Source organism: Coccidioides posadasii, chromosome 2 (assembly GCF_018416015.2).
Source record: "Coccidioides posadasii str. Silveira chromosome 2, complete sequence".
In the NCBI taxonomy this organism is placed as follows: domain Eukaryota; kingdom Fungi; phylum Ascomycota; class Eurotiomycetes; order Onygenales; family Onygenaceae; genus Coccidioides; species Coccidioides posadasii.
In genome coordinates, this window is record NC_089408.1 from 1,762,150 (window position 1) to 1,789,187 (window position 27,038).

The following is a 27,038-nucleotide window of genomic DNA, read 5'->3' on the forward strand; positions in this document are numbered from 1 at the left end:
CGTCGATTGGCCTTGGAGATGGCGCGGTTAAATAAGTACCTAGTTCCGGTTTTACTCCCTCTCAAATTGTTTTTAATACCATCTCAACCGTCGGGGGGCAAAAAGGCGTCTTCGACTATCAACCCAATACCGGAAAAGCGCCATGAATCGCCCAAGACATTCCAGATTATCCCCGTCTTTCTCTCGATCTCGCTCCCGCTCCCCGCGCGGGTCAAGTAATCGACATTTCAATCGCCGTAGACGAGACACTCCAAAAAGCAGCCATGCCGACTCAGCACGGCCATCTCTACCTTTCAGCGCAATGTCACTATCAAAGCGCGACTTAGCGCACTACGAACCGATGTTCGCAATGTACTTAGATATCCAGAAAGGTATCGATTTGGCGGAACTCAGTGAGCGGGAAACCAAAGGAAGATGGAAGAGTTTCATTGGCAAATGGTAAATGACGATTCTCTCCCTAGATATTTCCATTCCTCTAACAAAGTTATTCTCCTTTTCTCTTCCCGTCTATCTTTCTAGAAATTCATATGTTTCTTTTGTCAGAAAACTACGTACTGACGTACTTGAGGAACCGTGGAGAACTCGCAGAAGGGTGGTACGATCCTAAGACCTTTGAGAAAGCTCGAGACAGCGCCTTCAGCAGAGGCTCAGTTAACGCCCGTAGCGCTGTGGGTCTTTCAGGACGGCAATCCTCATCCTATAATGAATACAGTGGGAGGAATCGCTCAGCTACACGAAGGGATGCTAGGGGCTCTTTACCATACGATCATGCAAGGGCTACCCAGATATCAGAACAGCTGGGCCCCACAGACAAAACTTCAGAAGGCTCCGGAGAGGAAGAAGAGGAAGAGGAGGGGTCCTACGGTCCTCAAGTACCTATCGAGAATGCTGCCTTATCAGTAAACCGTGATGATGTACGACGTGTTGATAAATCCGGCCCTAAAGTTCCTACCATGCAAGACCTTCAACTTCGTCGAGGTAAGCATTTACATTTAATACCTACTATTCTCCTATCTCATAAATGTACCCTCCGGTTAACCAAAACGTAATACAGAGGACCAACTCTCTTCCGCCCAAGAAGCCTGTGAAGAAGCCCGCATTTCCCACAAACACTCCCTAAAATCGCACAAATCCGAACTCCGCCGGTTCGAAGACGAAATTGCTCCGCGCGCCGAACCAGGGACCCACGAACGCCGTGTGGAAAAACGCCGCGAGGCAGCATTCGCCAATCGAGAATTTGCGGAATCCCGTCGAGGCACATCTCCCGGTGAAGCACCAGATGCAGAGCTAATGGGTGGCGCGAGTGACCTGGAGATGTTGAAGCGCGAGCGTGAAAAAGAAATGCGGAAGAAGAATGAAAGAGAGATCAGAAAGGAAGAGATTCTGCGGGCACGAGCAGCAGAACGTGAAGAGAGACTCAAATCCTATCGAAAGAAAGAAGAAGAGACCATGACGTATCTTCGTGCTCTTGCGAAAGAGAAGTTCGGATGATTGTGTTAATATCATTCTAGTGATTTAAGACAAGGAACTTGTACCCTCAATTATGCCAGGATATCTGTAATTCGAAGCAGTATAGCTACACGTTGTTCACTACACCCAAGGATAGTTTCGTGTTCCTCTTTACACAGAAGATGACTTATATCAAAACGCTTGGTTTTTTACAGAAATATATATTGTCTGGAAGCTACATATACTACCATAAATTAATGTCAATGAAGATATCGCTTACCACTTAATTCAAAGTTTTAGGGAATAGTGTTTCAAGAAAGCAGCTTGTCGAGGTAGATCCCAAATTTGTTTCATACGATCGTAATAGAGCGTGATTTTCGGGAAGGGAAATTCTACAGCGGAGCTGACGGGGTTCTAGGTGCTGATCGGCAACCGACTTCATTCTCGTTCCAGTATCGAGACAGTTTATATGGCACATTTTGCATCCATTTGATCCGAAGACCGCATGCCATCCGTGCCAGACTGGGTACTCGCAGTTGTTCTCATTTCCTTTCTTCTCCGCCAATTATTTCGACGACGGCGGCGGCGGTGTTTCCTAAGAGGGATCTCGTTGGTTTTGGCCGCAGGTTCCTGGCTAATAGGAATGTCATGGCGGGAAACTGGGGAGCTCTCCAATCCTCTGTCCACATCTCCAGAGTCTCCATTCATACCAATCATAAGGCCTGCCGGTTCACTCTTTGACAGTTCTCGACGGATAATATTTTTCTTTGCATGGTTTCCTATGGCCCCCAAGACCTCTTCAATAACGCTATGGTGCTGTTCATTTCCTACTGGGAATCGTTCTCTAGAAGATATTGCGATCAATTTAACACCGTTGCCCGGCATATCATTGAGGGGAGGACATGTGGGCATGTGACCATCGTCAATTTTTCGTTTTGGTTCAGAAGGCTTATTCTCCTCATAGCCGGTGCATATCTCTACACTTTCTCCAGTATCGCTTGCGTAACCACTAGGCGGATGGTCAGTATAACGTTGGTTAGAAGCGCTGCGATTCGCGTCGACTTGAATATAGTAAGGGTGCAAGGGCCCTGAAACATAATTTTGAAACGCTCGAGGGACGAATTCAGGGGCTTCCGGCTTCAGAATCCTGCTAGGGTGGGCCATTCTTTTCGACGTCTCCATTGCAGACGAAATTATATTCAAGCAGTTACCACAACGTTCACACAATTCATCTTGGTCAATCAGATCCTGTGGCGGTATTTCGGATTCTGCAGCGTAATATGCTATGCCCGGACGTTCGGCGTTAGAAATTTGGGCAGAGTTATTGCCAGCAGGATCCTGCAGTCGCATCGGCAGCGCGCTATTCTCCATTGTCGCCTCTAGAGGATTTATATCGTTAATAATAACTTGAGACTGCTTGTCCTTCGGTCCTTCAGTGGTGAACCCTTGCCAGCTGCACAAGCGGTGGTAGTAGCTCCTGTTCTCCAAAAGCTCGGGATGAGTTCCTCTTTCAACAATTTCACCGTCGTTGACTACCAATATCTGATCAGCATTCATGATGGTGGAAAGTCGATGTCTAGTAAGAACATTAGCATTTATGGTATTGTATTCCATTGGACAAACTTCGAAAAAACGTACGCAATAACAATCGTGGTCCGACCCGCACAGAGCATCTTCAGGCTCCTCTGTACATGGGCTTCTGTCTCGCTATCCACACTGCTGGTAGCCTCGTCCAGGAGCACTATTTTCGGATTCTTAATCATGGCTCGTGCGATGGCGACGCGCTGTAATTCTCCGCCGGATAATTTCATGCCACGTTCTCCAACCACAGTGTCATATCCATGAGGGAAGCTCATGATTTTTTCATGAAGGGCGACAGCTTTACAGGCTTCTACAATCTCCTCGTCAGCGGCACCAAGACTGGCATAGCGAATATTAGCCATGATTGAATCATGGAATAATACAGGATCCTGGGGAACAACGCCCAAAACTTCCCGCAGGCTACTAAGAGCAACCTTTGAAGTGTTTTGCCCGTCAATGTTGATAACCCCTGCGACAGGATCATAGAATCGGCAAAGCAACTTTAAGATAGTCGATTTCCCTCCTCCGGTTTTTCCAACAATTGCGGTAATTTTTCCGGCAGGGGCCCGGAACGTAACATTCTTCAAGACTTCTCTCTTGCCATCATAGGAGAATCTGACTCCATCAAACTCGATATTACCGTCGTCGAAAACCAGGGGCTTAGCACCGGGAATATCAGAGACAGTAGGCTTCTGCTGCAACAGAACAAGCAGCTCTTCTGCATCAACCATATCTCGGACAATACCTGCAAATCCATTGGCAAGTGACTGGAGGGGATTAGATAGCTGGGCCCAATAGCTGAGCATCATTACGAAGCTTCCAATGGGTTTTGAACCCGTTGCCACTCCATAGGCGGCGATAAAACAAGCCGCCATAAGCCCCGACAAAAGGACAAGTGACTGAATACTATTTTCAATGCCGCTCCAAAGCCTGAAGCCCACCCGTGACTTCAAGTGGTCTTTAACAGATGAACGATATCGAAGTTCCTCATATGGCACGCGATTGAAATATGCAACGGTCTTCCAGTTAGCGGTTGACTCACAAAGAATCGAAAATTCCTTCATTCGCTTATCAATCCAGTCCCTTTGTTTATTCTTCTGTCGGTCGATTATTTTGCCAGATGTCCATAAAAACATCACAGTAACCGTTGCCGTTATCAATGCCATATAGACATCAAAAAGATAGTAAAGAATACTGACAGCCAATGCCAGATCGACTATGGTCGGAATGAGGATGAAGCAAATGTGGTTGACTGCATCTTTAACCTGCTGGGCACGCACAATGGTTTCCCATACCGCGCCAGATACTTTGCTGTCATGAAAGTCGCATGATAGGGACATAATATGATTGAAAGCTGTCGTGCTAACTTTTTGGTACGAAAGATCCTCGAGTGGCATCCACATAAAGGACCTCAGGGCTGATAAGCCACCGCTAGAATGGAGTAAACGTAGGCCAATGAAGACTGTTATTTCTTTCCAAGGGATCGACCCTACTGCACTGTCAATAACACACCCTGAAAACCTGTATAGTAAGCTTGAATATCCAAAATTTCTTACCATCGGACTTTGTTAGAAGATTCGTTATCAATCCAAGTTGTAACGGAATGATTACGTTCATGATACGCTCGACCACTAAGCATCCTCCAATGCCTAGATAGAGAAGCTGGTAGGCAGGCTTCCCCGAGGGCCAGAAGAACGGTAAAAAGGACTATGACATAAATTAGGGCCTGTTCACCCCTCATGAGAAAACACACATACCCTAAGAAACTCCACAATATGCCAAAAAGTCCTTTCATCTTCTTCATTCGTTAGACTGTCCTCAGTGCTGTCTCCGTTCTGGCTTTTAGATTTAGCTGATATATCGACATCGGGCTGGGCTGATTCATCAGCCCGTGAATAGCAAGAGCCGTACGATGGACGAGTAGATTGTGAATCTTGTTGTGTAACCTCCTGGGCTGATAATAAGGGCGTAGCTTCTTCATCTGGCTGTTTTTCTTCTGTCGGCACAAAATGAGAGCGCAGAGCTGCTAGGACAAGCGTCACAAGCAAAGCAAACCGACAAGCTACCAGTAAGACTTCTGTGTCTATGCGTGGAAGATGTATTTTTAGGGACACCTGGAGAAGTAAGCCTTCACCTGCCAAATAGGCTACCCAGGTCCCGTAAAACGGATACGTTGCTGGCCCTGCTAAATCAAGGAACCATAGAAAGTTTATGAACCAGAGCAGGCTCGACGCCCAGGAGTAGAACTGCATGAGTACAATTATCAGCTGCCTCCACATTGTAGGTATTGCCTCAGCATCACTCACAAGTCTACCTGGCACTGTTGGGGGCCTAATTTCCGGGATAAAGGTAAAGGTTGAAGTTATAGCATCGGCTACCTGCAGCGCACATACTGATTATCAGCACATCATGATCCCGTAAAAAAGAGCATGGTTCTGGCAGAGTCTCACATAGCTAAAGAATATAGTCACCACACAAATTCCGACTGTAAACCTCCAATGCCGTTTTGACCGGCTGGGATTCAGCCTTTCCTTGGGAGCTATTATAGATCGAATGCCAGTGGCGATGAAGAAAAAACATGCGGAGACAAGGGGTAACACCGAATATAGCACTTTCACGAGAGCCAACTCGAAGCCCGAGGGGATCCCGGCCATATCTAATCACGTATTTATCAAGAACAATCAAGAATGCAAAGGGCAACACCCATAAATTAAGATGCAAAAAGATGCAAAAAGGTCTCAACCACCGTCAAGAAGAGCTCTACAGAATGCCAAAAAGCCAGGCGATGACTGGAGGAGTGAAGGCCTCATGGACTCGTCAGTTGGGGCGGGAGAATCCGTGGTGATGGGCGGGTGAAGATGGAATAAAGCGAAAGGCGGACGGTGAGGATGTCAGCGGCAGACGCAGAAGAGGAAGGCACGACGTGCAGACGAGCCTCATCCGCTTATTGGCTTATTATGGAAAGCGCAAAAAGCGGAGGGCAAGAGCGAGGCAAACGAGGGGGAAAGCGTACAGAAGCAGAAGGCACAGGCTATATCGCAGCGGTCTTACTCTAACAGGAAAGTCCGCCAGAGCAGGCCAGGGCGGCGCTTTGCACGACAAGGTTGCGGCCAGCAGGCACCTCACGGGCGCATCGTGGGATGGACTGGTGAAAGGCGAAAAGGATATCCGACAGCCAGCTTCTGCTCCCCCAGAGTCCGTGTCTATATTGGAGCGGAGTGATCAAACGACAAAGGCAGCTCTCTTCTCCTTGGAGAACCACGCATTCCCACCCCTATTCCGTCCCTGCGGATGGGAGATCCCTCACGGAATGTCACCCTGTTTGAGCCCTTTTGAGATACGTTGAGTCCCCAAACAAGTTGCGGAGGCGAAGATGCAACAGGGTATAGCTAGCGCAGCATTAAATATTAAATATTATTACCAGGCTGAGAATCAAAGCCTCTAAAGCTGATTCTCACAGGACGAAAAGAATCACTGGATACCGAACGAGCGAGTGGCAACAGTGCTCAAGAACAGAAACTTGATCCACACAAACATTGCTGGAATCTCGAAAGCTGAGAGAGAAAAAAAATTGTGTCAAACCCCTAGAAAAACGTCAAGCAGGCCCAGCAAATCCAATAATAACGAAGAGTTCTGGCTCCTTGCTTGGTGACCAGTTACGCTTCTAGCCGCGACACCCCATCGATTCAACAGAAATGTGCTTAAAGATGGTAACTAAGTGGAGCGGGACATCCTAGATCCCTGCACGCCCCTGCGAACCCCGTCCATTGGCAGTCGTTGCCAGGACCCCGGATTGTCCACTACTGGGAGCTGTGGAAGTTTAAACCCGAGCAGCAGTTGATATGATGGATGGATTCTAATCACGAGGGACGCTGGTAAACAACAGAGGACGAGCGAGCCACGGAGCAGGGAAGGCTTGGCAAAATAAAGACACGAGGAGTTTAACACAACCCTATCATGAGGAGTTAAAACTTTCGCACTCGAATTAGTAGTGAACTTGCTAGACGACAGTCTGCCATAGTTACGCTTACATGTTCTTCAAGGGGAAACAACGAAGCAATCGGCTGAGCCGTCCGAGCGCACTGCTGCATTCTTGGAAAACTCAACCCAGGAGCCGAGGACCGTTGCTGGTTAAGGAAGCAAAGTCCGAAATTCAGAAGGATAGCCACATAGCCAACAATTGCCAACAGTTTGGGAGACATGTGGCGCAACAATGTTGATGAAAAGTGCAAGCGGCACAATTGTGGTTGCAGCAACTCCTACGAGGGGGCTTACAAACATTCCATATGGCAAGTTTTGATTGCTATCCTGATTCCGGAATCGCATGCTCAGAGGCTTTTGCCTTTTCTACGTCGATGAGCGAAGGCAAAATGATTCTCTTTTTTTTTAATCAAACGCCAAACCATGGGATGCTCGGCAGCCAGAAAACGAAGGAGCGAATTCATGCAGTCGAAACTGCACCTGCTGGTATCTTGCGGGCCAGAATACTGGGACGTTAAAGAAACTTCCTATTACATGTTCAGGCCATGGACTCGGGCCCGAATTGATGCCCATGTACGGAGTAGTGTGGTCATCGTCAAAGTGTCCGTGCGAGCAAGATGCCACAGGATTGGGTCGCTGATCCTGCGGACATATTGGTCCCACGGAGCCAGTATCCTTCTAAGGGTGACTTACCTATCTACCCCTTCCATGCCTTTCCCTAGCGAAAGATTCCCAGTGGGAATATTCTGAAATCACAAATCGATGCCAAATGGCTTAGTAAAGCTGGTAGCGATATTGACTTTTGGTCTCGGTCTCGAAGTGTCTCAACTTGGGTGTGTAACTATTTGAGGGGTGTTACACAGGAAGTGCCCAGCAATCCAGCTACGCAACGAATACAAACTCAGAAGCTAGGGATACGGTCTTCTGGATCTGATCTCCATCCAATATAACATACTTCCAGGGTCTACGCTATGGATCATCATCATTCGAAGAGTCAAGGTCTCTGGAATCTACTGCCTGCCGTACGCATTGTTGCTCATACCAACCCAAGTTCAGACCCCCGTCAGAGGCGACAAGGTATATTTGAGACCGGCGCCGTCTTCTCAATGCTCACTGGCGGAACCATGTGTAGGGACAATAGCCGCTGAAAGAAAATTTGAACATCAGAGAGCGATTTCCCGCTCAGCTATGTGGAGAGGGTAAGACAGTTTGGATGCATCTTGTGCTTTGATGGCCTATCTGCAATTGCACAGGTTTCAACTACAATGTCACATTGCGGATCAGCAGCCCATATCATCATCCAATGTCAACTGATGGAACACTTCAAAAGGAAACACTTGCATGTACTCCGTACTACGTAGTCAGGACTAGAAAGGTGATGAAGATAAGAACATGACGCAAGACATGCTTTACAAACTTCGGTGGCTTTATGATATATTGATGTATATTGACCGTTCCGTCTATTTGAAAGGCCAGTTCTAATAGAGTCCAGGCCAAACAGAGCAGAGCTGTGCCGCTAAATACGCAAAGACATGAGAAGTTGTCCATGCTGTCCGCAGTTAGCATCAAGGAATGCAATTCACTGCTTTCTTCCCTCCTTTTGCCTCCTGCAACCCTGTTGTTAACCACGTCTTGAATACCTACGGAGTAACCAAGAGAGGGTTTAACATACCTTGTGAGTGACTAACTAGCTAAGGAGGCTTGTGCTCTGTATACAGTAATGCCAAAGCCAAATCATGGCATGCTTAAATAAATGCGTATTATTTAATTTGAAAGATGACGGCCCGGTCTCAACATGAACAGGCAGCAATTATAGCTCCTTACGGAGTAGTATACCAGTATGCAGTGAGGGGAATAATTCTTTGATTGAGCGGAGGAGAAGCGCAGAGCCAGCCTCTCCAATTTTGAGTTTGTCGATTGAGCTGCCCCTACAAAGGCTCTTCCCGCCCTCTCACTGGCACGATCATAGCATTTATGGGGGCCCAACTACGGAGTACTTGGTGTAGAGCAATAAAGCTGAAGATTAGGTTTCTTTCTCCTAAGTGGTAGCTAGCTAAAGACATCCATTATTTATCAATCTTGCCATTGGCACGATGTCTCCAATATAACTGGCCAGTGCGAAACTCGACCTGCAACCTCCTCGACGCTCTTCCTCCGCTACGCACCTCCAAGCGTGCGATCAAAGCGAAACCAGCGTGATTGAGCTTGTGGACCCGGTTTTGGGTACGCCATATCAAATGATATAGCAATTACCTTTGCCATAACTGCCAAAAGAGATGGGTTTGGTGGAGTTTGAGCGAAGTGCGGGCTCTTCCCTACACTGCCACGTTCGTCGTTTCTTTTTCGAATCCCTCTGATAGTCGCAAATGGCTGACATTTATTCGTATACAAAGGTTACGGTCAAAACAGCCGGTTAATGGGTTGGAAGCGCAGCTCATGGATTCAGACCGCTCCGTCGAGACTATACCCCTCATACGCAAGGCCGTTATCTAGGACTTCGAAACAATCCGAACCGAATGGGGAGATAGAAGATGTCGAGAGAGAGTATAACCCGCACGGCTCACACTGGACACAATTGCATGATATACATTCTATCTTCTACTTCATCAGCCGCATGCGCGCCTCCTCGAACCATGCTCTCTAACTAACTTGCTTCGCCGATAATACGTTCCCCACTTTAGCTAGCAGGATGTTAACGAATCTGCTGCCCCTTCAGAGAAATAGCGATCATTTGCAGGAAGCCTCTGTTCCTGTATACTTTATTGCTTGTGACTACCTCGCAGGCACACAGGACGATCATCTGGAATTGTTCTGGCAACCATACCACTGTGCGGTACGGATTGTCGATGAGGCCAACTCGGGGGATTACGACAATCATCGTCGCAAACTTCCTCAACTTTTCTGAACTCGCCTGCCTTGCTTTCGCCTTGTGGATGCGGTATGGGCTGGAAACTGCACCCCAAGACAATCAACTACGATGAGGCCAAAAGCCCATGTGGACAGTAATGATGCGACCATCGTTGTGTGATGACGCCATCGCAGCTCTCAAACAGGTCTAAAACTCTTCGGAGTTCAGGGGTGGAAAGTCTATCTATAGCGACCTGACAATGTCGAAAATTTTCCAAAATTTTTCTTTGATGCCGCCTCCTTCCAAACCATGGACCACAGAGCTAGGACTTTGGCCTTCGCCGCGAAGATAGCCGACATCTAGGCTCTTACCTCGAGCTCCCAACGCCAGACGGAGTTGTGCAAGCGGTTGTGGTGACCTACATATCATCGAAATGACGGCGTGTATGAGCTTCAGACGAGCCTCCCACGTCCCACGTATTCTGCCATCTACCGGTTGACAATCTCGACGTCCTTCCTGGACCCAAATTTCGCTTCTTACGGCGGCGATGTGACGCGGCTTGCATACTCCCTGTTGAATACGAAGTTAGGCTTGGCTGTTTATACAGTTTACACCGCCTTCTGGGATAAGTGTGTCGACACGGTGGGTGCCAACAGTGAAGGTCTGCATAGAGACCGTCAATCCCTTGAAGCCCGCGCCGGATTCCCCGGATTTTAAGATGCAATCTCCCAAAAGCTAGTTAGTTGAAGTACCTTACGGAATGAAGACCGAGCGAAAAATATCTAGGGAATAATTCCTGACAGACAAACTGCCTCTTGATGGAGAGGTATTCGCTCTGATGTGGCTGCAACATCAGCTCATGTTCTCGAACTCGTCTACCACAATCTTCCGATGGACCTTTTTACCCTGCTGCTCACCGGCCGCATTGACGATTCCGATCTCGTCGTTCGGCTCTTCAACTGGACACCAGTCTCCGCAAACCACGTAGTCTCGTGCGTTGACTACATAACCGTCGCTGCACATATTGTACAGGACGGTGGCACACCTAACCGTAGCGGCAGGCATGAAACCTTCGCAGGAAAATGCAAAGCAATGGTTTCATCCTAGCATGTCCAATCGCACCTGCAGCGGTTTTTGCCCGCACCGTGATCAACAGCGAATGCACCATCCTCAAGAAGTCAGGTGGCAACATGGCGGTATTTGCAACCTCGTCGAACTTTCTTGGTGATCGTCTCTATACTGGATTGGCGGTATCGACTCCGTGTTTTCCGAGAAGTTTGAACCATATACTAACAAGGGCGCCACTGGTAAGGAGTAACAACAGAAATGACCAACAAGTAGTTATAATCACCATTCTGGACACCAAACCATCTTCAATGTTCCAGAACATATTGACTAATATCGTTGGTTTGGATGCTTCTATCCATTCGTTATTAACTACAAGCGCTATACACCAGAGAGAATAGCATAGGGTCTTCCTTGATGGCCACCACATACGCGTGTTACATTGCTACCAAGCTGACTTTATCAAAACGTGAGTGAACTAAGTTCATGAGTAGCTTATATCAGGTACTCGACCATGCGTTTTGCCCATTTTCGATTAATGTGACCTAGGGTTCGGAGTGAACCTCGCTTTCAACCTCATCGACTTCCAAGGCCTACAGCCTCTCTGCTGATAACCCTAGGCAACCTCTGGGCTGAAGTTTACTTTCTCTCTCTCGAAAGCGACCCATGGGTATGTTCCCTTTGCACAATCCTACTCCATGGTAATCACGGCCCTAAACCGAACCGTCCCTTTCAACATTGCCTCTAAAGGAGAAGTCAGCAGGGGCACCGGGACCAATTAGTTCTTATGTGAATTCTTACCAAATGCATCATTTGCCCTTGCTAGAGGGAATGTTTCGACCATGCAGTTGATGTTTTGTAACTCTGTGAATGCAATTGCTTCCTCTGAATCAGTAGCATGCCCTGAAGGCCAGGCGTGGATGGAAAGACCGGAAACGACCTATTTCAGGTGGCAAAGCATCAGAAACATTTTTTTGCTCGAGACCTCCCGTACGGACTACTCACCATGAGACTACTATTAATGGGTACTTCACCAGGTCCTATTCATGCAGCAATGGTTATTACCCTGGGTCTAGACATTGGCTCTCCCCCCTCCGGGTCCGTGAAGCCTTACTTCCTAGCTTCCCGTGTCACCAATCACAGAACAGATTGGAGGACTCACCGCTTAGCATTAGTAGCTTCCCTCGTGCCTCCAGCCCATTTAATAGTGGGTTCACAACATCTGCGTTTGGCGCTGTTAAGACAATCATTGAGGCTTTCCCAAGCCTCCGCAACGCTTTGCTAACATCTTCTTTGCTCGTGTCGATGTACTCATGTGCACCCAACGCTCGGGCGAACTTCTCCTTCTTGCTGTCCCGTGATATCGCGACTACACGGTATCCAAATCTGTTCGCACACTGGATTGCGAGGTGGCCAAGGCCCCCCAAGCCCTGAATGGCAACAGTTTCACCGGGAGGAACATTCATATGACGCATTGAGTTGAAGACCGTCACTCCAGCGCATAGAATGGGGGCATACTTGGCTGCGTCGACATGGTCAGGCACACGAACGGCAGCTTCAGCGCGGAGGGTACAATATTCGGCATCTTCACAGTATTCGAACTGTCAGTATTGATGGCCTTTTCCTATTAATACGCCACATTTGAAAAGGAAGCATGAGAGCCACGCACATCCACCGCTTCTAGTTTCGCCATTGATCAGCTTGTTGGAGCACATTTGGAACAGGCCTTTCTTGCACGACTTGCAGGTTCCTGTCCAGAGACGTAACAATCAGTGTTTGGTTCCCCCTTTAGATTTCGGAAAAGGGAAAGAGGAGCATACCATCATGCGCTCCATGCCACCCACCCCCAATTCGATCACCCAGTCCCCACCCAGACACTCCATCTCCAACAGCAGCAACTCGTCCAATGATTTCATGGCCTGGGACGATTGGACTAAAGGGAGGCATGAGTCAGCCATGTCATATTTAAACCCAAGCAAAAATATGACCTACAATCCGCCTCCCAGCATATTCTTTTGCGCATAAGTATCCGAGAAGCAGACACCGCAGGCCTCAACCTTGACCAAGACTTCACCGGGACCAGGAAGAGCCAGGGATACCTCTTCGATAACTAGAGGCTTGCCTGCTCCTTTGAAGACTGCTTGTTTGAAAGTTTGCGGAAGGGCCATCGTTTTGCTATTGTATACCATGTTGTCAAAAAACGGAAATTGAACAGGAATCGCAAATGCAGCGGAGGCTTTTATACACTAATTGGCATCGACTAGCAAGCGAATTCTTCTCGTCCTTGGCCTTTCTTTATATACAATGCATTTACTCATTTCTGTCTAGGTAGTTCTGTTCGCGGTAAGGAGTTTACGGGGTTATGCCGGAGGGGTGGCCAGGTGCATGCAGTTGCGGGGTGCATGAGCTGTTGACCTGGGCGGTTAAATAGATCTTCAGACTCAGCTCCCAGTTGTTGTTGGCGAAGGTATCCTTGGCATACGTCGTGGGGGCGTGAGATTGTTAAACCCGCGAGCAAAGGTCGTTCTCTGCCGTTCACCCAGCCAGCCGCTCATGATGCGGCTTGGAGCCGTCACTTAAAACGGACTAGCGCCAACAACTCAGCTGGAGCTCGTTGCCGGACTTAAACGTCAGCACTCCGGCGATAATGCAGTCGTGCAGATAAGATGGTAACAAACAGACGGGTCACAACGGAGATAATCTTTGTTGTGCACCAAGGACGGTCAGTCGTTGAAGTCGTGGAGGCGATGAATTGTATCAATTGCAGTTTAGTCATTTTCTAATTAGTACTCCGTATCATGTCCAAGCTTCGCGCTCCCATGTGCGTCTTGTTTTGAAGAAAAGAAAGGAAAAAAAATACTTAGTAACTCCATGGCAATATGATGTGAGATATTCGACTTCATTTTCTGAGACCCAGATCGAGACTGGTCACTAGACGGAGTCGAGCTTTGCTTTCATCATCCATAGAGTCGGTGGTGGGAGGATCACGATCACTTGCGTTTCCAATCCCGAAAAATGGTTTAACTGCGACCTCCACTACTTCTTCAAATAATGTTCCTACAACTTGGTCTCTGAGCTCTGATCCAGTCTGCCGAAAATCGGGAAAAGCGTTCAGTTCCAGCAACCAGACGTCACCATGCTCGTCAACTAAAAAGTCGACGCCAAATAATTCAAATGCATTGGGAAGCGTTTGAAAATGCACCATCATCCCCCTGGCTGCAGCTTCAAAAACTTCACCGGTAACAGCACAGATTTGCTCGTAAACACGCGATTTCCAGTTCGAAGCAATCGAGGGAACACTATCGTCGAGAGCCCAAAAACGGCGGACACTATCAGCATTAGCACTTCCGGTTTCGTCCGTCTGAAGACACGTATTGGTTAGATGACGAGTGAGTTCTTCCACTCCTCCTTTCTCCCACGGCGCAGCATAAGGTTTCTCAGCGAAGAGAGCCAGCATTTCTCTATGGACATAGACCTTTAGGGAGCCTACCGCCAATGCATACACGCGAATGTGAAATTTCCGGTTGTCCGATGAAGGTAGGAGAAGTGGAGGGTGAATGTAAGGTTGGGCGATGAAATGGCGTAGCTGGGATGTAACAACTCCATTGTCGAGGCGATCGCTGTTATCATTTGAAGAATTAGCCGCACCGTCACTATCCTTTTGCTCTTCGCCTTCGTCTTCAGCTTCTTCTTCATCCTCCTCCTCCTCCCATTCTTCAAATATGGCCTGCAAGGAAGATTCGCTATTGAAGAGACGAATGCCTTGGCCCCGATCGCTCATCCCCGGTTTCAAAATCCACCACTCTTTTTCTGATTCTTCTCTCTCTTCATTCTTTTCAAAGCTGTCCCGCAACTCGTAGGCTTCGAGCAATGCCTCGTCCAAAAACTCCGCAAAATCCAGCTCGAATTCTACCGCAGGCTTGAAGTGTTTCCGGAGAATGCTATTAGGATGCTTGGTGATCCAATTCGCAACTGTGTTTGACAGATAATGTTTGCGAATGAGTGCTTTTCGAATCACATACGAATTCACTAGGGACGTCGATGGATGTGCAAGCACGTGGTCGAAGTCGGACTTCTCATAGACTCGATATTGTAGGACTGGTGAGGAGGGGCTAGGGGGTTTGCATGGCGAGGATATCAATTGATAAGGTACTCCCTTGAAACCTTTCTGGAGAGCTTCAAGGACAAGGGGTTGAACATATTCGTCATCGCATTCCACTACCGCGTAAATTTTAGGCACACTTCTTTCCCTATAAATAACAACTAGCCAGTTAGAAGGTATGTATTACAAGGCCCTTCTTAACATGGGAGCGAAGGTGAATGTTCAAAACAGGGTGTAATAGGCTATGCATGTCTATGATATCTCGGAGAATGGAAGAATCTATGTTCTATATCTCGTCGAACGCTATCATCTGCACCCAGGATCCAGTACTCACAACTTTATCTCCCCAGTATAACCCTGTGAATGCATGAAATTGGCTTTGAGGGGTGTGACACTGTTGGAAAAAGTGGTCAGCACTCAATACAATTGATAAAAGGGCATGACACTCCTGAGTGTTCCCTTACCTAGTATATCCCATCTTAACGGCCCAGCCATCATTTCCTGGTTCGCTCTCTTCAATACTTTTGTAGACGTCTGTGAACTTGGGTGCCCATTTGAAGTGTCGGTGATGATACTTTGGACCAGAAGGTTTCTCGCCAGTTTTCAGCGTCATCTCGCCCTCTCGTAACTGTTGTTCCTGCAAATCCGGGCCCTCGCCGCTTGACTCTGCGTCAATCTCTTCAAAGCAGCTCCCTGATTTCCAACGATTTTCCAAGATAGGCGTGTACAATATCTTAGCGTGCTCCACCCCGGGTTCAAGAGGAACATTGATGCTATATAATTCCACTCCCTCTCCCCAATTCTTGTACAGATGCTCGATTAGACGAATAGAAAGCCTAGATGCCTCGGCAATAATCACAGGGTCATGGTTCCTAGAGCTAAAAGCGTAAGAAAGGGCAATAGCCTTGACTCCGCACACAGCTGCCTCGAGCCCGCCGCCAATTGTCCCACTCGACAACGAAAACACAGACGTAGTATTTCTTCCATAGTTTGGACCAGAAATAACAAGATCTATGGGCCCCCGGCCTTGGTTGTAATGGAATAAACCAATTTGGACGCAGCTTGCTGGCGTTGAATCAATGAGCATCCATTCATCTCCAACTCCACCGGTTTCGCCGTCGAATTCGCGCGGAAGGTGGTGAATTGTCCCGTCATCCTGGTGTAGCGTGCCTGGACGGAAATACATAGGTTTTACGGTTGCGCCGACGAGGTGCGCTTTGCCTATCCATGATCTTTGCCTGTGCGGGAGAACGACGGAGACGGTGTGGCCGGCGGACTGGAGACTGTTGACTAGCGAATGGACGTATGGGGACGACTGGTTTGATGGAGGACCATCATCATTCACAACCTATAATTCAGGAGTTAAATAGTCAGCTTCAAAGTTGATTTCAGGGTTCAACGGAGTTACGCAAACTGCCCCTCTTTGGACATGAGCTGACTGACAAGAATGTGCATTTTGTATTTTAGAATCTCCTGTGTGCTCGATTTACCTAGCGTTTGAGAATAGTAGCTTATTTATCTTTTCCCTTTTTTTTTTTTTTTTAAAAAAAAAAGTTCTTTTTCTTTTTGAAGAGATGCTAATAAATTTGCAGGGGTATGCTGATTGTATGTAGGTTGTCAACTTGGTGTTGGAAATGTTGTACCACAGTTTGCCCCCGCTGAGAGAGTTTGATGCAGACAACCTCAAGAATTGCAAGGGAACAGAGGTTTACATCACCATTGCAAAATAAACAAAGCATGAGAAGTAAAGCCTTTTTGCTCCTTTAAAGTCCCTGAATTAAATGTTATGACATAAATGTTTAGAATTGTCGACCTAGGAATATATGTATATATGCATTTGGATGCATACAAAAGAAGAGGATATTAGCTTTCATCCTGATCATCAGGGAGGCGGCCTTTCCGCTGCTGCAAGCGTCCATATTCCTGGGTGTCCAGACTAGACCTTCGCCTGGACTGCGTGCTTGCGCTGGCACCTCCAGTTTCAGCAGTAGCACCGAAGGTCTCGGGCGCCAGTGGCTCGATCATGGCGGACCCTTCAATTTCCTCTTCTTCCTTTATGGCCTTTGCTGTATCGGCAGCTCTTTTCCCTCTCGGGGTTGTTGGGACGCGGAAGTGGTCCTCGTCGTCGCTTTCCTCCTTGATGGACACATCATCATCCTCAGAGTCCGTCTTCTCAATTTTTGGTTTTATCTGTGTTTGCTGCTGCACAGAATTTAATCCCAACCAAACAGCAGAAGTTGCGGCTACCGATGCGAGCCAGAACATTGAACTAAAGGTCACGAAAGACAAAACCCTCCAGTTATACATCAACCATCTATCGAGTTGTTAGTATAGTTAATCGGCATATCCATTTATGATAAAATCTAAAAAGAAAACTGGACAGAGGGTCAAAGTAAATATATCATACCTCAACCCAGCAAATCTTGCATCAAATCTAACCGTGGCCGTGTAAAAGTGCATACGTTCCCGGGATTGGATCTCCAATCTCAAGCTCCGCGGGATATGTTTCTTGTCTTTTGGAAATTCAACCCGTTCCATCATATTTATTGTCAATGCCTCCGCCTCACGCTTCCAATTGAACACATAGAATGGCATTCTTGAAACCCTTCGTGTAGTCTCTACCAACGGGGAAGAATATGTGAGTATAGCCGACCTACGAGACCGCACGATTGCAGGGGTGGATATATTTGCAACTAAATCTTGTGGCTCTTCTAAAAGAGCTAGGTCCACCATAAAGTTGCCTTCAGCAAGATTCACAGGAGAACGTGGAAGGCAGAGGATGACGGAAATATCGTAGGCCTGTGAATGAGCCAGTTCGGGTCCAATCACGGCGGTTCCGAAGGGATTGCCATGCCTAAAGTTGGGAAATATCCATTCAGCTACTAGATATTTCATAGGGAGCAAGCGGAACTGTAGATTGCAATTTGAAAGCTCCGTCTCCAGACGCGCGTAACTTACCCAAACTGTAGGTGTACCACGCGTTCCAAGCTAATTTGAGGTACAAAATTGTAGTAAAAGACCCAATACGATACAATGGACACGACCAAAAGTCCAAATATCGTTACTAGAAAGAATAGCGTCCCCAAGTATGCGCGTTGGGCAGGTTTCGAAACGACCGTCTTGAACGGGCTAGTTATTGTCGCCTGGGAGAATCAGTCTGAAAGGTCGAGGGAGATACAAGTGCAAATCTTACCATGAGAGGATTTCTGGGCTTTATGCCCTTTTCTGAATCTGATTCGGCCATTGCATGCTAGATGCAATGTGCCCTCCGGACCAGGAAGGGCGAGAGCTGTCGCTGAGTACATTGGTGAGGTGTGGTTGAAGACATGTGATATCATCCCAAAGTCCAGGTTCCTTGACAAGCACTGGGAAGACTCAAACCCGGCATCGAGACCCCAGAGCAAGAGCTACTAGATGTATTTATAGGCCTGAACAATGGTGTGTATTGTACAGTTGTCTCCATTATTTTTAGGAGCCACAACAATTCTTGCAAAATTTGTAAGACCTGGTATACATGCCAATGTCACTTTAAAGTAGTGAAAACAGACTTGAGCAAGTCATACTATCGAGAAATTACTTTAAAGAAAATCATATTAACTGTGGCAACTAACCCCTGATCATGCATGCCCGTCCAAGAAGGCAACATAAGTAAAGAACCCAGAGGACCATCCCCATCAGCACCGAGAAATCAATAATAGAAAACACAAAAACAGAGAGCCGAATACCGATAATACAGTCCCTGTCCCATAGCCGTTTCGTAAGTAGTCATAGTCACATACCGTCCAAGTGACCTTTTTAATAATGAAGCATCTGGTAAAAAGAGTATAGATGGGGGATATGACCCAAAGTTAATTATCGACCCCAAACCAAACATGTCCAATGAATCTAAGAAGTCGGTCGAGGGCTCTGTTGTTGAATGTGTTGAAGAAGTGCTTCGAAGAGACGACCAATCTTTCGAGGACTCAAGTCAGCACCATGCTACAGCATTCCGTAATAATCTTTTTACTGACCTCTGGGGCGGCTTGGATGAATGGCAGGCGGAAGAACGGGTAGCTGCTGTTCTGAAGGAGTTCTTGGAGCGTGATAATCAATCCCCATGGGTGCGGACGGTGAACGATTAGTCGTTCAAGTAACACCCGGATGATTTGCTCGCGAATGTCCGTCCCTTGCTGATCCGCAGGATAGGATCCAAACAACTCCAGCATTACGTTACTGAAGTAATGGGTGTGGCTATTCGGATACCGTAGTTGGTTTGCAATCGAACTAAGGAAATAATAGCGCCCCTCTGGATTGAGGACCTTCACCAATTTCTCGAGCAAAGCGGACTGTGGCAAGTTATTGGGAGCTGGGGTCCCGGCCTTTTGGCCAGTGGCGGAAACGGCACTTTGACCTATATAGAGGACGAGCGCTTCCAATAGAACGATGTCAACATTGATAGGGGCGAAGTAAAGGCCGGTGGACTTCTCCGAGGGATTGTCAACCGCATCACAAATTTGCTGAACCGCGGAATCCGTCGCCGAGAAACTTCTCAAGGCGTTATCAACAGCATTCTTGATGTTAGCAGCCTGAAGAGGCGCAACAATGTCTCCCGCAATCCTGGGAGCCTGATGGATTTCATCCAACCGATCAACCTTCAAGCCATCTCTGAAAGGGTCGGGAAGCTTTTGGAAGGAGGATGGGTATGCGCTGAGCACAAGATTACGCAGCTGGCTGCAGTGTGCCGGCATAACTGTGCAAAACCGGAAATGGTTTTCTGCAACAAATTCGGGGAAGTCGTGGTGTAGGATGAGCAAGATCCGCAAAACACCTTTGTACAAGTCCTTTGCCACGAACGAGAAACTTCCGGGTTTTAACTGTTCGCCAGTGTATGATAGCATGACCTGGACTATTTCGCAGAATGGCTCCCAGCCCTGGTACTCTAGTTAGCTGTGAATCATTGTTTGTACGCGAGAAATGGACACCTACCGACTGATCTTCCATAGTGAGCATGCCCGCCATAAAGACACGGTGCGAAATCAACGATAACCAGCCATAGACAAAGCCTGGACAATGTTTTGGCTGGAGAGACAAGAATTTATCAGAGAATACGCGCATCATTTCCTTATGCTCTTCTCTTTGCTGAAGGCCACTCATGGCATATTCACAGAGAATACCAGAGAAGAGTCTAAAAAAGACCCGCTGGTTGAAGTTGTCGCCCCGCATCACTTGGTGATGGTTCAAGACCAGCACTAGGAGCGAAAGAATTGAATTAAGATAGGATGGCTTGCTCTTCTTCACAGCACGGTCACCGTCACCCTGGAATTTCACCAGCAGGACAACCAGCTTCGCCAAAGCATCAATGTAAAGGAAGGCCTCGTCAAGGTTTCCGCCCAAATTCTGATATTCATGCTCGAACATAGCCACAGAGATATCAATACTCAGTCTGAAAAACAAAGCAGAATCTTCTTGGTTATTCATCACTTGTCTCTGATGCATATCTTTAAGGAAGGTGCTGTACATCTTGTCATTCGCTCCGGCAAATTTGTAGACTCCGATCCATTCGCTGAAGATATACTCCATTTGATCCCTCGTGGAGCGAGCTTGGTCGGTAAGGAAAGCGTTCACAGACTCCGGAATACCAGATTCATGAAGCTTTTGAATAATGTCTTTGGCTACATTGAGATTTGGGTCTTCAATAAGCCACTGATTCATTGCAGCTAAGCTTCCAGAGAAATCGGATCTTAGCGCGGAAGGCTCGTCATTGAAGAGGACTCGAGCCATAAGTGCTGCGAGCAATTCCAGGGCTGCCACATTCTTTTCCTTGATCAGTTTAGCGAGGATCAAATCAACGCGGTGGAGATCCATCAAGCCAGCATCTATTAAAGCCACGGTCACGGGAACATTAAACATTTGCCCGTCTTCAACTTCAGCGAGGACTGCCCATGTGTACCGCGCAACGAGCGATGAGAGCTCACAAATTTTTGAGAGCAAATGGACGAGAACCTCGATTTCCAAAGGCTTTTCGGTCTGAGTATAAAGGGTGCTACAAATTTTGGTTGCGGTTAACCTTGCAAGTTCTTCGCCATTGGGTGACGATAAAATCGCACGAAGAATTTGGTTGTATTCCTGTAAGATAGGGCTGTCCCGCCAGAGATCTTTGATATGGTCTTCGGGCGCATCGTGGGCTGCTTGTTGAAGATCACCAACAAGCTTTTCGACCTTTTCACGAGGATTTGCGGATTGCAAGAAACCATTCAATTGAGGCTGTGCATTAGCAATAGTTTGTTGCTGCACGCCGGCATCTTGTTGTGCTTGTGTCATCTGATGAGGAAGAGCTGGCTGTTCCGCGGGGGTGGACAAATTGGGTATGGCAGGAAAACCTTCCTGAAGGACATCTGGCAGCTGTTTGATTGAATCGGTCGAAGTATTTTGGATGTGGTTTTGTCCACGAGATTGGCGAGCGAATTCTTCGTAAATGGCCAGCTGTTCCTTATTAAGACCACCCGGCACTTGCCTATACGGTTCCGGAATGAAGAATCCCCAACGACTAATTGACGGATCAATGTAGGGTTCATTTGAACGGGCGATTCTGTGTCGACGACGGGCTTCCAACTGTGATTCGATGACCTTCTCGATTTCGGGAAGAGAGCGTTCTTCTGCAGCTTTTTCGACAATACCGCAGGCTGCATCCAGATTATCATTGACACACATAAGAATCAGTCCTTCGGGCATAGGCTGCTCGGAATACTCCTGCTGAATCATACGTATATAGTTTGTCATGTTAATTTTCAGAGGCTCCTTGCACGTCACCACGGCAAGACTGCCAGCCAACGCACGAACCATGGCACCAGCGGCTTGGCGAACCTTCTCCTCATCAGGCTCCATGGCGAAATCTTTCAGGATCAGTTGGGCAGTCGAAATCGAAGCAATTGTGATGGAGCGTTCGACCACAGGAGCTATGATCTCTGCAATTGCGCGTTCAACAGCAGTGTGAACGATCTGACGGAGAACATTAGGGTCAATAACCGCATTGGCCGATGGTGGATAAACAAGTATTTGATCGAGGTTAGGCAGGCTGGAAATTATTGCAGCTGGCGATATTCTCTCATTGCGACTTGCCCGATTCAGGCCGGCCAGAGACATCTCATCGAAACCCTCCAGTCCTTCTGCAATGCTTGTGGCAACCAAGCCATCCTCCAATTGTGGCGGACGCTCCCTAATGCAACTGGATGGTTCGATAGTCTTATGATCAAGCTGTAAATCTCCGCAGAGCACCTCAATCTCAAATTTGAGGATCATTTTGATCTCCGCAAAGTGATATATTTCCATTAGCAGTGCAATGATATCCATCAACCACGGATTTGGTGGCTTAAAAATGGTCGATTTCATTGCTTGCCCCAAAACTTTGCAAGTAAACGGAATGACGACGGTAAGCCGTTGAGTATCGAAGGCCTCAATGAGTAGATCTTTGAAATAGATGTTTTTATGCTTGATCGGCTTGTCCCTTGCTATAGTTAATGATCCAAGCCAGCCACCGAGGTTTTTCAGATGAGCACGATCAGTGCTAGAGTTCAAAGTAGATTCTGCATTCAGCAGTCGAATTGCGCTAACATAAGTCTCTCTTAATACCTCAGCCCAAAGAGTTTTGTCGTCAATTAGACCTAGTAATTCAAGATAAAGTTGTTGGAAATTGGGCTGCACCTTCGCTCGCTGCTCAACAATGTACGATGCGAACCATTGATGGTGTTGGTCTCGAAGCACGTCCTGCAAGTCCTTCAACTTGGCATGTATATTCTGCTCTGAAACGTTGTTTAGGATAAAAAGGATCTTGTCATGAACGTCTTCTTCTGGTTCGCGATAGATATCCGGACGTAGTGGAGGATCAACATGGAGGGAGCGGAAGTTTCGATGCGTGCTGTCGGCACCAACAAGATCATCAACGGTACCATTGGCAAGTGCCAATCCATCCGCTAAACCGTTGACGTCTCTGTCGGTATCATTGAGACGATGACCTTGTGCACGGAGCACGTCTTCGGCTTTTCGATAGATTGCGGTGCCTTGGAGGCTTGGGACCTGGAGGAGGAGCCCACAGAAACCAGGCCACTCAGGAAGGCGGGAGACAAGCTGCTCAATTGCCTCCACGCCAAATTTATACATAGATTCGTGGGATTCATGATCTCTAACGGCGTCAAGTATCATTCCAAGACCAACTTTCAGTGGGATTCCAGATATCAACTTAAAGTTGATAATGCCCCCAAACATAACAGCCGTCTTCGATAGCGCCTCCAGTGGGTACTCATGATAGCAATGATACTCATCGATTAAGCCATGAACCATACAAGTGAAGAGGTCTTGTTCCCCAGGGTCACGGGAAGATTTATAGCGTCTCATTAGCTCCAGGATCTCTCGAAGAGAGAGCTCTTCATGGTACATCTTTCCGAAAAGGTCTTGCATTTGCTTTTCAACCTCGTCTGGAATCGCATTGCCGTTGGTGCCGTTGGCTTCGATTATATCATCAAAGCCTTCACCGTAGTTAATCAGCCGAGGATAGGCTTGTAGGCAGATACGCTGAATCGGAGTAAGATTTTCGTGGTCGGTAATATAGTCTTCTAATATCAAAAGGAGCGCGTAAACTGTTTTGACAGCCAGGCTAACCATTTGTGGAGCAGCCTGCTCTTTGTGCCGAACTCGAAGCTCATCTTCAGCCTTAATTCTTAAGAACTTTGATAACAAACCGCCCATATCCACAGGAGTTTTTTGTGCTGCACTTTTAACCCATTGTTCCAAATCAAAGGAATCTTTCCGGTGTGCTAAAGATGCCAAATCCATAGCCAAGCCGGTTGTAAATCCCAAGAGATAGTCCAACCAGCCGTGTTCAACTGCGTGCTCATAAATCAAATCTGTACATGAGGGATCCTGGGTAAATGCATGGAATAGTTGGTCCCCAACCCATTGGCGATCCAATTTCCACACACCATGGAGAGCAAACTGATAGCCTTCTTGACGTTTAGACACAAATATCATGAACGACCGAATGACGAAATTGATTTGTACATTTGTCCATGGTTGTGGAATGGCAAATGCGGAGCAGAGGAAGGTCGGCAAATCATGTTGCAGGATGGTTTTCACAAAGGCCTGGCTCTCTGGCAAAGCCCACGTTCCGGGAGTGAGAAGTATGAGATCAAAAATAGCTTTCACAGCATCAAGAGATCGAAGGGGATTGTTCTGAATTGATTCTGCCTGCTGGCGAACCATTTCAGATGCATCATCGAAAATGTCAATGGAGAATGTTGAGCGAAAACTTGGAATGCTGGAAGTATCGATATTGGAAGAGAGGAATGCGGTGACAAAAGAGAATTGAACATCCTTATTCTCCCATTCTCCACCCCAAAGACATTGGATATCAAAGTGAGGGTCATCATGTACCACCGGCAACAGGGCGTTGAATAAGCGAATAAACTGTCGTGCATTGATTCTCAGACCTTCCTTGTCGAAAAATTGGACGATCCTTCGCCAGCTAATTGGATGAGTCGCCTGGTTTTGCTGGACGGTGGCAACCAGCAATTCGGGGGAGGATTGCTGCCAGTTTTGAGAATAGATCATGAAAAGGATGGCATTCGCAATTTGTTCTTCATTGTAGGCATCTGGTCCTGAAGCAGTAATAGCCTCGAGGACTGCATCCTTACTTGCAAAGGATCTTGGCCCGCGGCCCTGAATTTGTCGAAGGAGTGTTAATCGAGGATCTGAGAAGGCGAACATCTGAAGTGCTGCTTCTATCTCGGCTGGCACATCTGCGTCAGAAACTTGATATCGCATTCTAGCAGCGTATATAAGTTTCCGTTTTAGGTCGTCGTTCAGGTTTCGAGGAGGGTTAAATATGAAGCGTTCGATAGTCAGGCCAATAAAGGATGAACTAAAATCCTTATTCGAGTCGGAAACTGCCGAGAGACTTTGGAAAAATTGGGGTACAGAGGTAGAGAGGATCGCATCAGCTGCACATTGTTAGCATTCGGCTCACAGAGTAGGAAAGAAAATTCGAAGAATACAAACCTTTTGTTCGGAGGTCTGCTTTGCTTACACTCTTGAATGCCAATATTAATGCAACCTTAGAAATTGGATCCAGTTTAAAATGATCCACAAAGGTTGATAGATCAAAATCACGAAATATGTCGCCTTCTGAAGTGTCAATTGTTTCGGCAATCTTCCTAGCTTGGTCCATGTCCTGCGAAACCTTTTGCATCTCTTGAACCAACAATGGGTAATTTCCAGCATTTTCGACCACCTTATTGGTGCCTGGAAAGATTTGAGGTGCGTTGCCAGATAGAAGGCGACGGAAATACTTTGAGAACACTTCCATTCCGTTCGAGCCAACAAGCTACAACGCTTCAGTTAGTGCATTCCACCGACAAAAGTCACATGCAAAACAAGGAAATGCTTACTTTGTGAATTTGAGCAGCTTTAGTTTCCCACTTTTCTTTCCCCTCTTTTTCGTTGATAGAATCCAAAAGGAGGAACACCTGGGCTACAGAAATTTTGGAGAGAGATGACTGACTGGAACCCACAGCGCTAGCTGCACTCGCTGAATTTGGTTTATCGGAAGCAAATCCAGTCGGCGAATTGACGCCAGTTAGACGTGGAGAGAACGTGGCACCCCTTGACACACCTGAACCACCTCCACCGCCGCCTCCCCCGCCGCTACCGCCTCCTCCGGTTGATGAAGTCGCCGAGGTGGCCAGATGCGATGCAGAGGAAGGGGTAAGAGCTCGAAATTTTGGAGATGTGAGTGATTGACCGGATTGTTGCTGATGCTGTTGCTGGGCGCCAGCTTGAAGCGCGGCGAAAGACGCGGGAGTGGACGCGGGAGACGGGTTGTTCCGGCCCACGGCAAAGCGACTCGTGGAGCTGAGAACAGCAGAGAAGGAGGATGTCAGGGGGGACGTGGCAGAGGCACTTGGGGCAGGGCTATGTGACTGGGGAGGACGGCGGGACGGAGATCCGCTGGTGGAAGATGAGATGTTGGTCGCAAGCGGCGTGAGGCCACGACGGATTGGGTTTTGAGACGCAGCAGTACCCCAAGGTGACTGCTGAGACCTTACAGGTCGGGAAGCAGAGGGTTTGTCGGTGCCAGAAGCAATCGAGGATTTGGCGGAGTGAGAAGGAGAAGGGAAGGTCATCTAGGAGACGCGATCATCTGATCTGGTTGTGGAGAGAAAATTGTGCGAATTTGAGGAAGTCTGGGTTAAGACTGCGAATAACAAGGTGAGAAAATAGTATTGGCTGATAATTTTGATCGCTACTGAATGCCTTGCTTGCTTTAGTGGTAGGGAAACAGCATAAAGAGGGAGAACAGAGCAGCTGGGCCTGAGAGGACGAGAAGTGTATGGCTAAGTGATGTAGTGGATGGTTGTTGGAGGTTTTCAGGTCAGACCAGCTGGGTTTGGGCGCTACGGTCGACTCAATGGGCCAGTCTGGCAAGTGTCTGGGCAAGCCACCCACTCAACCAAGAACTAAGAACCACACACAATACTCCGTACTCAGTACCCTGTATCAGTTTTGGATCAGTTGAAACACCATATGCTGCTCAATCTGTGAATGTAAACAGGCCATCATATATATACAGAAACATTGGATGCAAACATTCCGCAAGTTGAGTGCATACTCTTATTTTATCCTGTCCCTATCAACTACAAAATGTGTGATGGACCTGTGCTCGTCCTCCTGCAACATGGCTTTGTTAACTATTAATGGCCATTGGCTTATGAAGCTATAATTTTGGCATGATCGCTATTCTATAGCTAATTAACTACTGGTCTGGTAATCTATGCAGAGAACTGTCTGGCTGCCCTAGCTAAAGCCATCAACCAGGCCATAATACTTACTAGGAACGGATTAATCCCTCCGCTCATCCTCCCTAGAGTACAGAGTAGTCCGTAGATTATTCAGTTTGCGCAGAGGGTAGGGATCCGCTCGTTTGTCCAATCTCCCGACTTCAGCAGCCATGCGATTAACCTCCGCAACTCCTGCGTGGCGGAT

General features: G+C 47.5%; 7 protein-coding genes across 8 annotated transcripts; 1 reads left to right on the forward strand and 6 right to left on the reverse strand.

The window, feature by feature from the left end:
• Positions 1-301: 301 nt before the first annotated feature.
• Positions 302-1,491, forward strand: D8B26_003096 (uncharacterized protein; the record flags this gene model as incomplete). Its single annotated transcript, XM_003068618.2, has 3 exons — positions 302-438; positions 569-978; positions 1,055-1,491. 3 exons carry the CDS (start codon positions 302-304, stop codon positions 1,489-1,491), a joined length of 984 nt encoding a protein of 327 aa, XP_003068664.2.
• Positions 1,492-1,747: 256 nt separating this feature from the next.
• D8B26_003097 (uncharacterized protein) lies at positions 1,748-6,984 on the reverse strand. Its single transcript, XM_066124039.1, has 6 exons — positions 5,481-6,984; positions 5,337-5,408; positions 4,788-5,276; positions 4,587-4,737; positions 3,088-4,522; positions 1,748-3,025 (listed from the first exon to the last, which is right to left on the reverse strand). The coding sequence occupies exons 1-6, from the start codon at positions 5,682-5,684 to the stop codon at positions 1,915-1,917; spliced, it is 3,462 nt and encodes a 1,153-aa protein (XP_065980114.1). The 5' UTR covers positions 5,685-6,984; the 3' UTR covers positions 1,748-1,914.
• A 3,727-nt stretch (positions 6,985-10,711) lies between these two features.
• On the reverse strand, positions 10,712-10,882 carry D8B26_003098 (uncharacterized protein; the record flags this gene model as incomplete). Its single annotated transcript, XM_066124040.1, has 1 exon — positions 10,712-10,882. The coding sequence occupies one exon, from the start codon at positions 10,880-10,882 to the stop codon at positions 10,712-10,714; it is 171 nt and encodes a 56-aa protein (XP_065980115.1).
• Positions 10,883-11,336: 454 nt separating this feature from the next.
• Positions 11,337-13,739, reverse strand: D8B26_003099 (uncharacterized protein). The gene is made up of 7 exons (XM_003068616.2): positions 12,917-13,739; positions 12,745-12,857; positions 12,594-12,674; positions 12,087-12,509; positions 11,930-11,964; positions 11,726-11,864; positions 11,337-11,668 (listed from the first exon to the last, which is right to left on the reverse strand). The coding sequence occupies exons 1-7, from the start codon at positions 13,111-13,113 to the stop codon at positions 11,616-11,618; spliced, it is 1,041 nt and encodes a 346-aa protein (XP_003068662.2). The 5' UTR covers positions 13,114-13,739; the 3' UTR covers positions 11,337-11,615.
• Positions 13,740-13,823: 84 nt separating this feature from the next.
• D8B26_003100 (uncharacterized protein) lies at positions 13,824-16,481 on the reverse strand (the record flags this gene model as incomplete). Its single annotated transcript, XM_066124041.1, has 4 exons — positions 13,824-15,174; positions 15,361-15,420; positions 15,491-16,374; positions 16,470-16,481. 4 exons carry the CDS (start codon positions 16,479-16,481, stop codon positions 13,824-13,826), a joined length of 2,307 nt encoding a protein of 768 aa, XP_065980116.1.
• A 317-nt stretch (positions 16,482-16,798) lies between these two features.
• Positions 16,799-18,298, reverse strand: D8B26_003101 (uncharacterized protein). The gene is made up of 4 exons (XM_003068614.2): positions 18,220-18,298; positions 17,985-18,169; positions 17,434-17,880; positions 16,799-17,340 (listed from the first exon to the last, which is right to left on the reverse strand). The coding sequence occupies exons 1-4, from the start codon at positions 18,268-18,270 to the stop codon at positions 16,890-16,892; spliced, it is 1,134 nt and encodes a 377-aa protein (XP_003068660.1). The 5' UTR covers positions 18,271-18,298; the 3' UTR covers positions 16,799-16,889.
• Positions 18,299-18,617: 319 nt separating this feature from the next.
• Positions 18,618-26,367, reverse strand: D8B26_003102 (uncharacterized protein; the record flags this gene model as incomplete). Of its 2 annotated transcripts, XM_003068613.2 has the most annotated exons (5): positions 18,618-18,977; positions 19,037-19,936; positions 19,992-24,997; positions 25,056-25,380; positions 25,445-26,179. In XM_003068613.2, 5 exons carry the CDS (start codon positions 26,177-26,179, stop codon positions 18,912-18,914), a joined length of 7,032 nt encoding a protein of 2,343 aa, XP_003068659.1. In that variant the 3' UTR covers positions 18,618-18,911. The 2 variants fall into 2 exon arrangements, with proteins under 2 accessions (XP_003068659.1, XP_065980117.1); XM_066124042.1 differs by having other exon boundaries at positions 18,618-19,936; positions 25,445-26,367.
• Between the last annotated feature and the right edge of the window lie 671 nt (positions 26,368-27,038).